Below are 12,226 nucleotides of genomic sequence, written 5' to 3'. Positions count from 1 at the left end.
GACGGGAGGTGGAGGGAGAGGCGCTGACCATGGGATTTGGAGGGAGACAGACTGAGGGATGGGAGGTGGAGGGAGAGAGAATGATGATGGAATTTGGAGGGAGAGAGACTCAAGGACAGGAGGTGGAAGGAGAGGAGGGAATATACACAGTTACAATTTTGTGCTTCATCCTGGCCAAAGCTGGAAAGTGTCGGCATATTTGTGAGCGGACATTTCCAGTGCTGCCTTAAGAAGTTGATGAGAAATCTTTGCAGCAGTTCAATTGTCAGAAGGGGCAGAAAGGCGGAAACTAGTTCCTTGAAACATTCTGTTCCACTTGACATCTGTGCATTCCGGCAACTAAGCAGATCAAAAGCGGTGAATTGAAAAGCTGCAGAATATGAACTGCCACTTCTGGGTGCTATAAAGTCAACTGTCAGTCAGTGATGTAAAGCCTGCATTTCTAATTTCACAAGGGAATGTCTATGTTCTCAAACACACACAGTGGTGGACTGACTCACATAGAGGAGGAGATGATATCCACAGAGGGCCAGGAAGCCCACAAGGCAAACTTTGCGAAGGCAGTGACAGCAGATAATCATGGCTGCCAATGTTAGGAGTCTAGCCTCGAGGTCCTGGATTCAGTGCCGCAAGAAGTTCAATGACCTCACACGAGCAGTCAATGTCAGTGAATGTATCTTCAAAGGCCATATCCCACCAACAGCAGCACCAGCCTCATACGCTGTTCAATGCACCACATCCCCAGCACTCACCCACCAATAATATATCAAGAGTCGTTTGGTAGTAGAGAACTTGAATATTGCTGAAAATAGAGACATGTTGTAGAAGCTTTTTGTCTTGCACTCATCGGGACAATTCACAAGAATACCAATGTAAGAGAAAACAATAACTTATAATGTACAGTATAAAGTTATTGTTACGCTTACATTGTTATGCTTGCGGATTGTCCTGATGCGCGCAAGACAAAAAGCTTCTACAACATGTCTCTATTTTCAGCAATACTCAATTATATCACAAAACAGCCATCACATTCATAGTTCACCCTCGTACACTTAGCACAAATGCAAGTCTCACACCCACACCTCACAGTCTGCACACACTGCCAGCTATTCAACCTTGACAGCTGCACCACCCAAATACATGGCACCACACTTGCTGACAAGCTTCCCTCTCGCTGGCAGGACAAGGTGCATAACCAGAAGCAGCACCACCCGAACTGGCGGGGGTGCATGAATTGCCCCAATCGAGGAGATGGCGGTCACTGTGTGAGGTTTAAGAGCGGGCGTTAGCTGGAGCAATGGGCTCTGAAATGCAGCACCAGCATCAAATCAGCGCCACACGCTGACTGATGTCACAATCTGTCTACCCTGCATAGGGCCAGCCGACAGTCCCTGCGCTTGTGCTACCGCTCTCATCAAACTGGCGGCCGGCACAAACGTGTGCGGGTGCGCCACGGACGCCATTTTGGCGGCAAAGAGAGCAGTCAAAGCATTGAAAAAATGGACACTACGAGTTTGAATTTCATGACCAATGTCTCTAAACTCTGTACCCTAGAATAGCCTTTTGGAAGAGAGAAACTCCTGAAAACATATCAGCAGTGAAGATTGATTCAAACCTGTGCATGTCCAGTACTGGTTAACTAAGATGTCAGCCTTGACTCAGGTAGTGCCCTTGCCTCTGTATCACAAGGTTGTGGGTTCAAATCCCATTCCTGAGACTTGAGTACAAAATCTAGGCTGGTACTTCAGTACGGTGTTGAAGGAGGGCTGCACTGTCGGAGGTGCCACCTTTTCAGACGACACATTAAACAAAGGCCCCCAGCTGCCCTCGCAGGTGGGTGTAAAAGATCCCATGACACTGTTTGACTTAGTACAGGGAGTTCTTCCCAGTCCTGTCCCACAACCAACATCACGAAAACAGGAGACCTGGTCATAACCACATTGCAGTTTGTGGGAGCTTGCTGTCACGGGTCCACATTACAAAGTGAACATACAGGCTGGAAAGCACTTTGGGACGTTCTGAGGTCATGAGGGGAGCATATAAATGGAGGTTCTTTTTTCTTTTCTCGATCCCTTCGAACACTTGGATACATAGCAGTAGAAAACTTGGCACATGAAAGCATTGTGTTGAGTGTTGTTTGCGACGTTAGTAACCTGAACTGTCCCTGTGCTGCAGCTGTCCTGGGTAATAGCTGTGGTCTCACCAGTATTGGTACCAAAAAGATCACATTTCATCCAATATGCTGCAGGCTGTACTCTTCTGATACTTACAGTGTCATATCAGCATGGTCATTAACCTGTTGCTTTAAGATGGTTGGACGGCTTCAATGCTGTGCCAATGCACTCCTTTGAGGCATTCCTACTTGATTATTTCAAACTGCTTTTACCTCCAGTGACAGCCTCATACCCAGCAACTTACACATTCTCATCACTCTCTGGGTCAAGAAGTTTCTCCTGAAATCCCTCCTGGATTTATGAATGACTATCTTATATCTATGGCTCCTAGTTTTGGTCTCTCCCCACAAGTCATCGCTCCATCTAACCTTTCATAATTTTTAAAGAACTCTATTACATCATCCCTCAGCCCTCTCTGCTCCTGATAGATATAACCTCTCAGTTCTATTATCATCGTTTTTGCACCTTCTCCAGTTCTTCGATATCCTTTTGGTGCTATGGATACCAGGATTGTTCACAGTACTCCAAGTGTGGTCTAAACAAGGTTCAACACAAGTTTAACATAACTTCCCAGCTTTTCAATTCTATTCCTCTAGAAAGGAATCCCACTGCTTAATTTGCAGCCATGCAATGATCAGGGCGTGTGTGCTGTATGACCAAGGCTAGGAGTTTCACAAGGTAATGGGTGGGGTCTCACTTCAATGGAGAGCGAGAGTAGGCAGACAGCTGTGGGAAAGTGCAGCAAGATGGCCTTGCCTGGTTAGCAGAGCTGAGCTGTGCAATCTAAGTATTCCACAACTAAAATCAGCCAGGACTCTGATATGTTCCAGAGTTCCAGCTTTGCGTAACATGGAGTACAAATGTTGGACAAGCAGCGCCATACTAACAGAACGAATCACTCCAACACACAGCACAATTCAATCTAATCCCACTAATCTGTCATTCTGGACACAATGAGGCCAAAGGTTAAATTGAGGTTGCAATCCAGGCGAGTGGAGGCAAAGTGGATTGAATGGTGTCACAGTAAAAATGAAATACAACTGATTCGCTAAAGCGCTGAGAGGGAAAGAGGATTTCACTGGCGTAATAGAGTTCAAGCTGGAATATACAAATAAGAAATGAAGTAGGCTTGTTAAGCGCCCCAACTGAACATCAGCCAGATACACTAAGTGCTTTTAGCAGCAAGCTGACACGTGTCACAGCTGGCTAGAGCACAGATCTCCCCCGCCCCCCAGACCGAGGCAATTTGAAACTCTGCACAATCCTTCAAAATCAGAAAATTGACGACAATCTCGAAGCGCGTGACCCTTCACCTCCCGTTGTCCAATGCCTGTCCTCCCAGGGAGAAACTCTGCGAAATGGCGTGGGCCTGCCCGCTACGTACAAACACCACTCGCTATAAGACTAAAGCACCGTCCCAGAAGTGTGCGCCATCCGAGCACAGCCTCTGATTGTTTACGCACAAGGAATGGCACAGTGGAGCGTGGCCCACTTCCTCGAGGATGGGATTAACAGCCTCTCTAAAGGGAAGAACCATTTGGAATCATCCATAAGTCAAAGACAACTTTGCAATTGGAGTGTCAATGCATGACAGGGTTGAGCCTCAGTGAGACATTGGGAACACAGAAATAGGAGGCCATTCAGCCCCTCTGCTATTCTATCAGAACTTGGATGATCTGTACCTCAGCTCCATATTCCTCAATACCCTTACTATCAAGGCTATCAAGAGATACAGATCAGGGATTTCTCATGTCTGTCTGCTCTTTAGTCCTGTAAGTGCCACATAACAAACAATATGGTAACTTCACTAAACATACAAATATTTCCTTCTGAATTCAAATAGTAAATAGCAGTTGAATGGCTGAAACAATCATGAGCCATGGAATACACCATCAGCCTTTGAATGCTGGATCGACATAGCGATGTTGACCAGCAGGCATGATCCACACAGGATCACAGCTCAGTCGAGGCCACTTCTACTTTTATCTGCAGGTTCACCTAAAGCTCCCTGAAAATCTCATGTTCCAAGTTGTCAGATCCACTTTGCGTCTGCCTATCCAAAAATAAACATTATATTTGCAGTGTAACAGAAGGAATAGGTGAGGTATCACAGCTGGGTTGTGCAGTCACATTGTGCCGAGGGGAGGGATTGTGCACGCACAATCAAAGCCAGGATTAAAGTCTTCGATAAAGGAAGGGGCCCCATACGCTCATTTCTTTAGAGAATATCGAGAAACCCAGATCGAGACCCAAGTCCAGTCAACAGGACAGCGCCAAGGCTGAACTGAGGGGAGATTAGCAAGTAGAGGTTGAGGCAGTACTTAGCCTGGGATGATGTGAATAAGGGGAAAATGCAGGGAGGTGAGGAGTCCCTACAGCTGAGATCCTGCAAAAAAGGTCAGAGAGAGAGAGCGATGAGTCTCGGATTCAATTCATTCAGGGAGGAAGAGGGAGTAGCGCAGTGCTGTGTCCCCACTTCATTTCATCTTGTGGCTCAATAGTATAGACAGAGGTTGCAGATAGATTCTCTGTCTGCCCACTTAAAGATGCATGGCAACTGAGAAATCAAAACGCAGGGCACTGGAACCATCTCCCCTTGACATTCAATGGCATTACCATCGCTTAATCCCCCCATTATCAATATCCTGGGGGGTTACCACTGACCAGAAACTGAACTGGAGCAGCCATATAAATACTGAGCAGGTCAAAGGCTGGGAATTCTGCAGCAAGTAACTCACCTCCTGACTTCCCAAAGCTTGTCCACAATCTACAAAACACAAGTGTGATGGAATACTCTTCACGTGACTGGATGAGTGAGGCTCCAACAACACTCAAGAGGCTCAACACCATCCAGGACAAGGCAGCCCGCTTGATCAGCACCCCATCCATTGACGCACAGTGGCAGCAGTGTGTACCATCTACAGGATGCACTGCAACAACTCACCAAGGCTCCTTAGACAGCACCTTCCAAACCCACGACCTCTACCACCTAGAAGGACAAGGGCAGCAGATGCATGGGAACACCACCAGCTGCAAGTTCCCCTCCAAGCCACACACCATCCTGACTTGGAACTATATCGCCGTTCCTTCACTGTCGCTGGACCAAAATTCTGGAACTCCCTGCCTAACAGCACTGAGGGTGTATCTACCCCACACGGACTGCAGCGGTTCAAAAAGGCAGCTCACCACCACCTTCTCATGGGTAATTAGGGATGGGCAATAAATGCTGGCCTTGCCAGTGACGCTCACATTCCATGAACGAATAAAAAAGTACTGATTGGGCCATTTTATTCTACATTCTAATACATTCTAACATTTCAGTTGAAAGAAATCTAAGGACTGGGATTGCAGCCCAGGCTCAGATGTTTGCTGTGGTTGCTTTAAATATTCCCACAGATCCAAACTCTTTTTTATATTCTCTCATGGGATGTGGGCGTTGCTGGCAAGGCCAGCATTTATCGCCCATCGCTAAACGCCCTTGAGGAAGGCGGTGGTGAGCCGCCTTCTTGAACCGCACTGAAACCAGCAGCAACTTTGCAATCCTCTTCCCTCCCGTCGCCTCCTCTTAACTGAAAGTTGCTTCATTCAACTAATTTAACAATTCTATTTTCTCGAGCACAAAATGCCCCATGTGATACTTTATTTATGTTGCTCGACTCACATTCTCTTTCCAGCTAAAATTGATATTGACCAGCAGCAAGGCTGCATATTGTTCCATCCCCTCTCTCCCTGCCCACCAGCTTGGGTCCCACCTCAAGCCGGAGCTGAAGTCTTAAGTAGGTGTCCCTTTCATCACAGGACAGGGTGGCTAAAGCCAGAAACGCACTTTACCTTGCTGACCATGATGACTCATGAAAAGAAAAACACAAAAGAATGTGAGGCAGATAAAGCCTTCAGCTCATCACAAATACAAAAATAAAGTGCCAAAAGGTTGTCTCAAACCTGGAGAAAGTGTTCCTGGCGTAGTGCATGATGCTGTCGAAATCGTACATCTCCCCCAGCGAGTCTACCTCCTCTGGTTCCATCTTCAGGAAGTTGTACTCTTGCCCTGGGAAGGGTTTCAATAAGCATGAGTGTCCCAATAGTCAGATAAAAGAAGCGCAGCTTCTGGATTACTAGTTCAGTGACATTACTACTATGCCACCATCTCCCCATGTGTGTGGCAGGGCTGTGGGGTGGACAGGATATGTGTTTGTATATGTGTGTCTGTGTGTGCGTAGACAGGACTTACGTTTGTGCATGTGTGCAAGGAGGACACATTTGCGTGTGGGTGCCTTTCTATGTGGGTGTGTTTGTATGCCTGTCGGTTTCTGTTTTTGGGGAGAGCGACGTGTGCGCGTAGGTGGGGGGGGGGGGGGCATTTATTGTTCCTATCTCTGATCTCTGGAGTGTCTTCAGTCAAAGGATTTCTATCTCCTCATATTCAAGGTCTATAATGGATGCAGAAGTGTTGCTGATTTTTTTTCTTTGTACAGACTTGAGGTTGGGATAAACAATTGTCAAATTCCCCAGTATATTCTGCTGAATACGCACATCAACCTGAAAGGAGGACTTCCATGGGCACGGGGTGTTCCAAAGTGCTCCACAGCCAATGAAGCACTTTTGAAATGGAGTCAATGTAGGAAACGCTGAAGTCAATTTGCACCCAGCGAACTCCCAATAGCAGAGCAGTGTAATAATGACTAAATAACCTGTTCTAGTGATGTTGATTGAAGGATAAATATTGGTGAGGATACTGGAGAGAACTCCCCTGCTCTTCTTCAAAATACTGCGATGGGATCTTGTACATTCGGGGGCAAAAAGGGGCTTTGGTTTAACGTCTCATCTGAAAGACAGCACCTCTGACAGTGCAGCACTCCTTCAGCACTGCACTGGAGTGTCAGCTTAGATTTTTGCACTCAAGTCCTGGAGTGGCACTTGGACCAACAACCTTTAACCGCAGAGGCAAGAGTGCTACCCACTGAACCACAGCTGACACTGGAGTGAAGTTTAGATGCCTCAATTCCCGTCACCTGCTCCTAAAGCTCTCCAGCACTCGGGATTTTCCTCACCACATGTCTGAGTCTGTTTTAAACTAACTAATAGAGATTGATTGCAATAATTAGTCAACAACTCCACTGTTGTATCATGTGACTAAAAGCCTCACAACCTACCAGGCTGGATGTTTTCCCGTACGATGGTCACGTGATTGTCCCGGTCAGGCCGCGTGTGCTCGTGCCAGAATCCAATGACGTGGCCTAGCTCATGGACGACAATCCCAAATTTGTCGCAGTTCTTCCCGATGGATATGGCCTGCGGTCCTCCGCCTCTCCGACCCACATAAGAGCAACAACTGCACACAGAAGCAAGCCACAAACAGCCTTATGAGAAGCAAAGAGTTTTAAGGAGCAGAAAAGGCCCATTAGTGCCAACAAGCCTGCCCCAATACTGAATGCTCCTCGCCCCACGACGTCCCTCAATCTCAATGTCCTGGGCATCATTTTGACTTTGGACAATGCGACTGGGGAGAGATGCATAGCGAGTGGCTGACTCGATACTATCGAAAGTTTAAATCACCCCCGTTGCCAAAATCCATCCAATTGTCTCTTTCAATCTGTTATGTCTGTTTCTACGGTAACATTTCAGAAAAGAACTTGAGCACCATAAAAGCTCTCCGCAACATGGAGACTCCCTGCGTAAAGGAGCTGATATTGTCTTAATTAATACCCCTTTAAATTAAAGCTGGATACAGAGGGTCGAAGGAGGGAGTGGCGGCACAAGAGACACAGATGAGTGAATGACATGCGGATCAGGATCTTTCGATGGATTCAGGCATGTCAAGTCAAGGAAGCTAACTGGCCGAGGACGTATGATGCAAGATGTGTACCAGACACAGGTTCAACCTGTCAATTTGTCCAGATACCTTCCTCTGTGTTACAGAGCCTTCGCCTCGAAACCATTGCAATATTTACAGCACAGAAACAGGCTATTTGGCCCAACTGATCCACACTGGTGTTGATGCTCCACACGAGCCTCCTCCCACTCTAGCAGCTTATTCTTCTCCTATTCCCAACTGACTACAAAAGGGGTGTCAGCGAGTTTACCATTTCTGGGAAATTATCCATTCTTGTCTATCCTTTCCCCTCAAGCGCACAGCAAGATCAGTAAGTGCACTGTGCTACGTCACACAACAACACGATTCAGGGTCATCCTTCAAAGCTCTGCCTCTCGATCCCTCCCTCAATCTTCCATTCCACACGTCCTCATTTACCTCACTGTCTCTCCTAACCTGCCTCCGCCCTTCACCTGGGATTCCCAGTCTAAAAATATCTTTCCGAAAGAAAAGGAACAAAAATCAAACAACAAAGCACCAGTAGCCAACAAAACCTACCTTTAAAGGAAAATTAACAAGTTCATGTTTTATGGGTAGATAAGGCAGGAATATGTCCTCTGGTGGTGGGGAGTCCAGAGGAAGGGGGCATAAGCTTAAAATTAGAGTTAGGCCATTTAGGGGTGATGTCAGGAAGCACTTCTTCACACAAAGGGAAATCTCGAACTCTCTCCCCCTTAAAACTGCGGCGTCAATTGAAAATTTCACAATGGAGATTGATGGATTTTTGCTGCATAGATTATTATGGGATTTGGAGCCATGACGGGCAGATGGGGTTGAGAAACAGATCAGCCATGATCGAGTTAAACTGAACAGAACAGGCTCGAGGGACGGAATAGCCTGTGCCCCTGTGCCGCATTCACGTGATAAGTCCCAAGTGAGAGGCCTCTGCGTCTCTCATTCACACTTGGTCTCTTAATACTTGCCAGCAGCTGTGAGTGCTGGCAGCTGGCAGGTTTCATCCAGCTAACATTGCGGAAATAAATCAGATCACACACCACATGAAGATGTTGGTGCTTTTCCAACACCAGGAGTACATTAGCCCTTCACTCCGGGAAGCTTAGTGACAGAAGTAGTAGTCCTGTTGACACTATCTCAACAGCACAAGCTTACATAACAGTCCACATCCGTTCCTTGAGGAAACTGGAAACGCCCTTCTGCCTAAGGTATTTGTTTTACCGCTGGGGTCCATGGGGAACTGGTCCATGTTTACGACTAAAACACTCTGGCCCAGGTGTTCATGACGTCCTTTGACACCTGTACATAAGTGTTTAAACGTCATTGCTGCCCTCAAAAAGGTTGTTTCTGCATTAACAGTGACCCACTATTGTCTCTCAGGCTCCCTGAAGCACAGGCCTGGTGCAACCAGCTGGAAGTTGAGGGCAAAATAGCTGAGGGCCGCCGACACCGGCAGCTACAGCGCCATCCTTTGAGCTGAGCCGGGAGGCTATGGAAATTTACAAACCCTGGCAGTTTTACTGTCGGCTTGTCATAAGATAAGAACTAGGCGCAGGAGAAAGCAATTCAGCCCCTGTAATCAACTGCATGAGGTCTGCAGCTCTGGGAATCAGCGGCACCGGGGATGGACCTGTGCAACATAACAACACTTGAGTCTGTTCGAGTTTTGCGATAGAGCCTGGGGGCAAAAGCAGCTGCAGTGGTTTACGCCCAGGCACAGCGTCAAGTACATCTGTTACCATAACCCCAGGAATTAACAATCCACTGCCTGAAACGCAGATTCAGTTGTCACCTTCTAAAGGGAACTGGACAAATACTCGAAAAGAAAAAATATGCAGGACTATAGGGAAAGAGCAGAGGAATCATTGCAGCATTCTTCCAAAGAGCCAACACAGGCACAATGGGCTGAATGGCACTTTAGGGGCAGGAACAGGGGACAGGACTGTTTCCGGGTCCCAAACACCCCACGGCCTGGAGTTGGATACAGTCTCTCGCCGGAATTTTACCCAGACTGCCCCCTTAAATGGCACGGAGACAGGTTACCTGTCCAAACAGGGGCAGCAGGCGGATCCTCGAAGCTGGAGGGCCAATCAGAGGCCTGCCAGCTTCAGAGAAGCAGCTGGCTGCAGTAAAGGGTAAGTAACTGAGAGGGTACTTCAACATGAGGGTGTCCTCTCATCAACTTTTTCAAAATTTAAAATAAAAAAAAATAAAAATAAAAACAGCCAGGACACCAGCGCAGGCGGGGGTGGGGGGGTGCAATTCCTCTAGAGTGCAGCCATTGGCTGCACCCTCACCAACGCAGGCAGGGAGATCCTCTCGGCCTGCTGGGAGTGCAGACGCATCCCGACTGGAAAATTCTTTAAGTGCTGCCGACATGGTTCTTAAAGAGCCTAATTGGCTGCTGGAACCCAAACAAATCCATGCCGGGAATGGATTTGGGAAACCGGCACCAAGACCAACACCAGTATTTTCGGTAAGCCTCAATTCACGGCCTTGGCGTGGTCCGAAAATCCTGCTCTGGGTGTCTGAAACGCAAAATGTTCTGTTCCCAGCATTAATCATTCTACAAACATCCATCACTTTTGTAAGCAAAACATCCTTAAAATGTTGTTTTGATTGCCAAGCTATTTCCCACTGTTGACACAGTCTTGATCCCTTGAGAAACAATTTCTATTGGTTATAAAACTTCAGCTGTTACTAGTAGGAAGTTTTAAGAGAAAAAAAATTGAAGTTTTCAAAATCATTTTTTGCTTTTTAGTCCCCACCACCCCGAACCCAGTTGAGTTCAGCTGCTGTTCCGGAGATGTAGACCTGCAAGATGGAATGATCTCTGGTTGCAAACTCAATATATAGAATCATACAGCACAGGAGGTGGCCAGTCAGCCCATCGTGCCTGGGCCTGCTCTTGGAAAGAGCGATCCAATCAATCCCATTCCCCTGCTCTTTCTCTAAAACCCTGCAGATTTTTCCCTTTTCGAGTATTTATCCAATTCCCTTTAGAAAGTTACAATCGAATCTGCTTCCATCGCCCTTGCAGGGAGTGCATTCCAGATCATCACAACTCGCTGCGTGAAACTATCTCTCGCATCTCACCTCTGGTTCCGCTGCCATGGGTTGAAGGTGTTAACTGTGCTGGCGCCAGAGGCCAGCTCTTCACAGCTACTTACCCACAGGGTCTGTACGTGAAAACAATATAGCTCTCTTCATCAGTGCGTTCCAGGAATGTGACACAGGTATGCTTCTCCCAATGCCTCATCGCCTGCCTGAAAATTGCTCTCTGGCTCCCTGTAAAATAGCGCAGATTCTACTCAATTCATTTCAGACAGACAAAGGAGAGAGCACAAGTTCCAGGGCGCATACCTCCAATGAGACATCCCATTCCGATCTCCGTTTGGGGCTGTGAAACGGATTCCCTGTTCTTTAACCCATGTTTTGCTAATTCACTGCTTGGGAAGGTTTGCCACTAAAATTATCAGCACCCAAAGTAGCAATCTTCTGGCAGACTGGGCTTGTTCGCTTTACCTTACGGAGGTAATGGAGACAGGCAGGGCCTGGATATCTAATTCACAATGTAAGATACATGAACTCACTTTCCTGGCCCCTCTTTGGCTGCTCATTTGACATCCCGTCCCGTTATTCAATTGTTATTGTGTCCATTCACTTTTTCAAACCCAATTTCCTAAAGGTTAAGTTGAAGGTAGCATTAGTCAGCCGGGTTGTCCTGTCACTAACAAATTCACTGCCCCTCCAATACTCTCGCCAAACTCACTGATGTCTCTTTGCCCTTGATATGACCAGTGTGTCTGCTCTGCATAGGTACCAAGTAGATTTTCCCAATATTCCTGCCTTTGATAATAGCCCACGGCAACGCGATCCTTTACAGCCCAGAAACAGGCCATTCGGCCCAACTGGTCGATGTTATTGTTACTGCTCCGCATGAGCTTCCTCCCACTCTGCTCCATCTCATCCTATCAGCGCGTCCTTCTCTTCCTTTCTCCCTTGTGTACTTATCTAGCTTCTCCTTAAATGCATCTATGCTATTCACCTCAACTACTCCATGTGAGTTCCACATTCTCACCACTCTTTGCCAAAAGACGTTTCCCCTGAATTCCCTATTGGAGTTTTTTTGGAACTTGTTCATGGGATGTGGGCATCGCTGGCATGGGAAGCATTTGCTGCCCATCCCTAATAGTCCTGGAGAAGGTAGTGGTGAGCCATCGCC

The 12,226-nt window shown here is 47.1% G+C and overlaps 1 protein-coding gene across 2 annotated transcripts in view; it reads right to left on the bottom strand.

The window, feature by feature from the left end:
* Positions 1 to 12,226, bottom strand: part of LOC137357265 (bone morphogenetic protein 1-like) — a 126,380-nt gene that overhangs the window by 39,098 nt on the left and 75,056 nt on the right. For both annotated transcript variants that reach the window (XM_068023485.1, XM_068023484.1), the window contains 3 exons: positions 11,172 to 11,289; positions 7,328 to 7,506; positions 6,117 to 6,222 (listed from right to left, as the gene is read on the bottom strand). In XM_068023485.1, the coding sequence (XP_067879586.1) occupies positions 6,117 to 6,222; positions 7,328 to 7,506; positions 11,172 to 11,289 (403 nt within the window). The remainder of the gene's footprint in view (positions 1 to 6,116; positions 6,223 to 7,327; positions 7,507 to 11,171; positions 11,290 to 12,226) is intronic.

Source organism: Heterodontus francisci, chromosome 47 (genome assembly GCF_036365525.1).
Source record: "Heterodontus francisci isolate sHetFra1 chromosome 47, sHetFra1.hap1, whole genome shotgun sequence".
Lineage (NCBI taxonomy): Eukaryota > Metazoa > Chordata > Chondrichthyes > Heterodontiformes > Heterodontidae > Heterodontus > Heterodontus francisci.
Note: the sequence above shows the minus strand (reverse complement) of the source record. Positions and strands in the feature narration are given on the sequence as shown.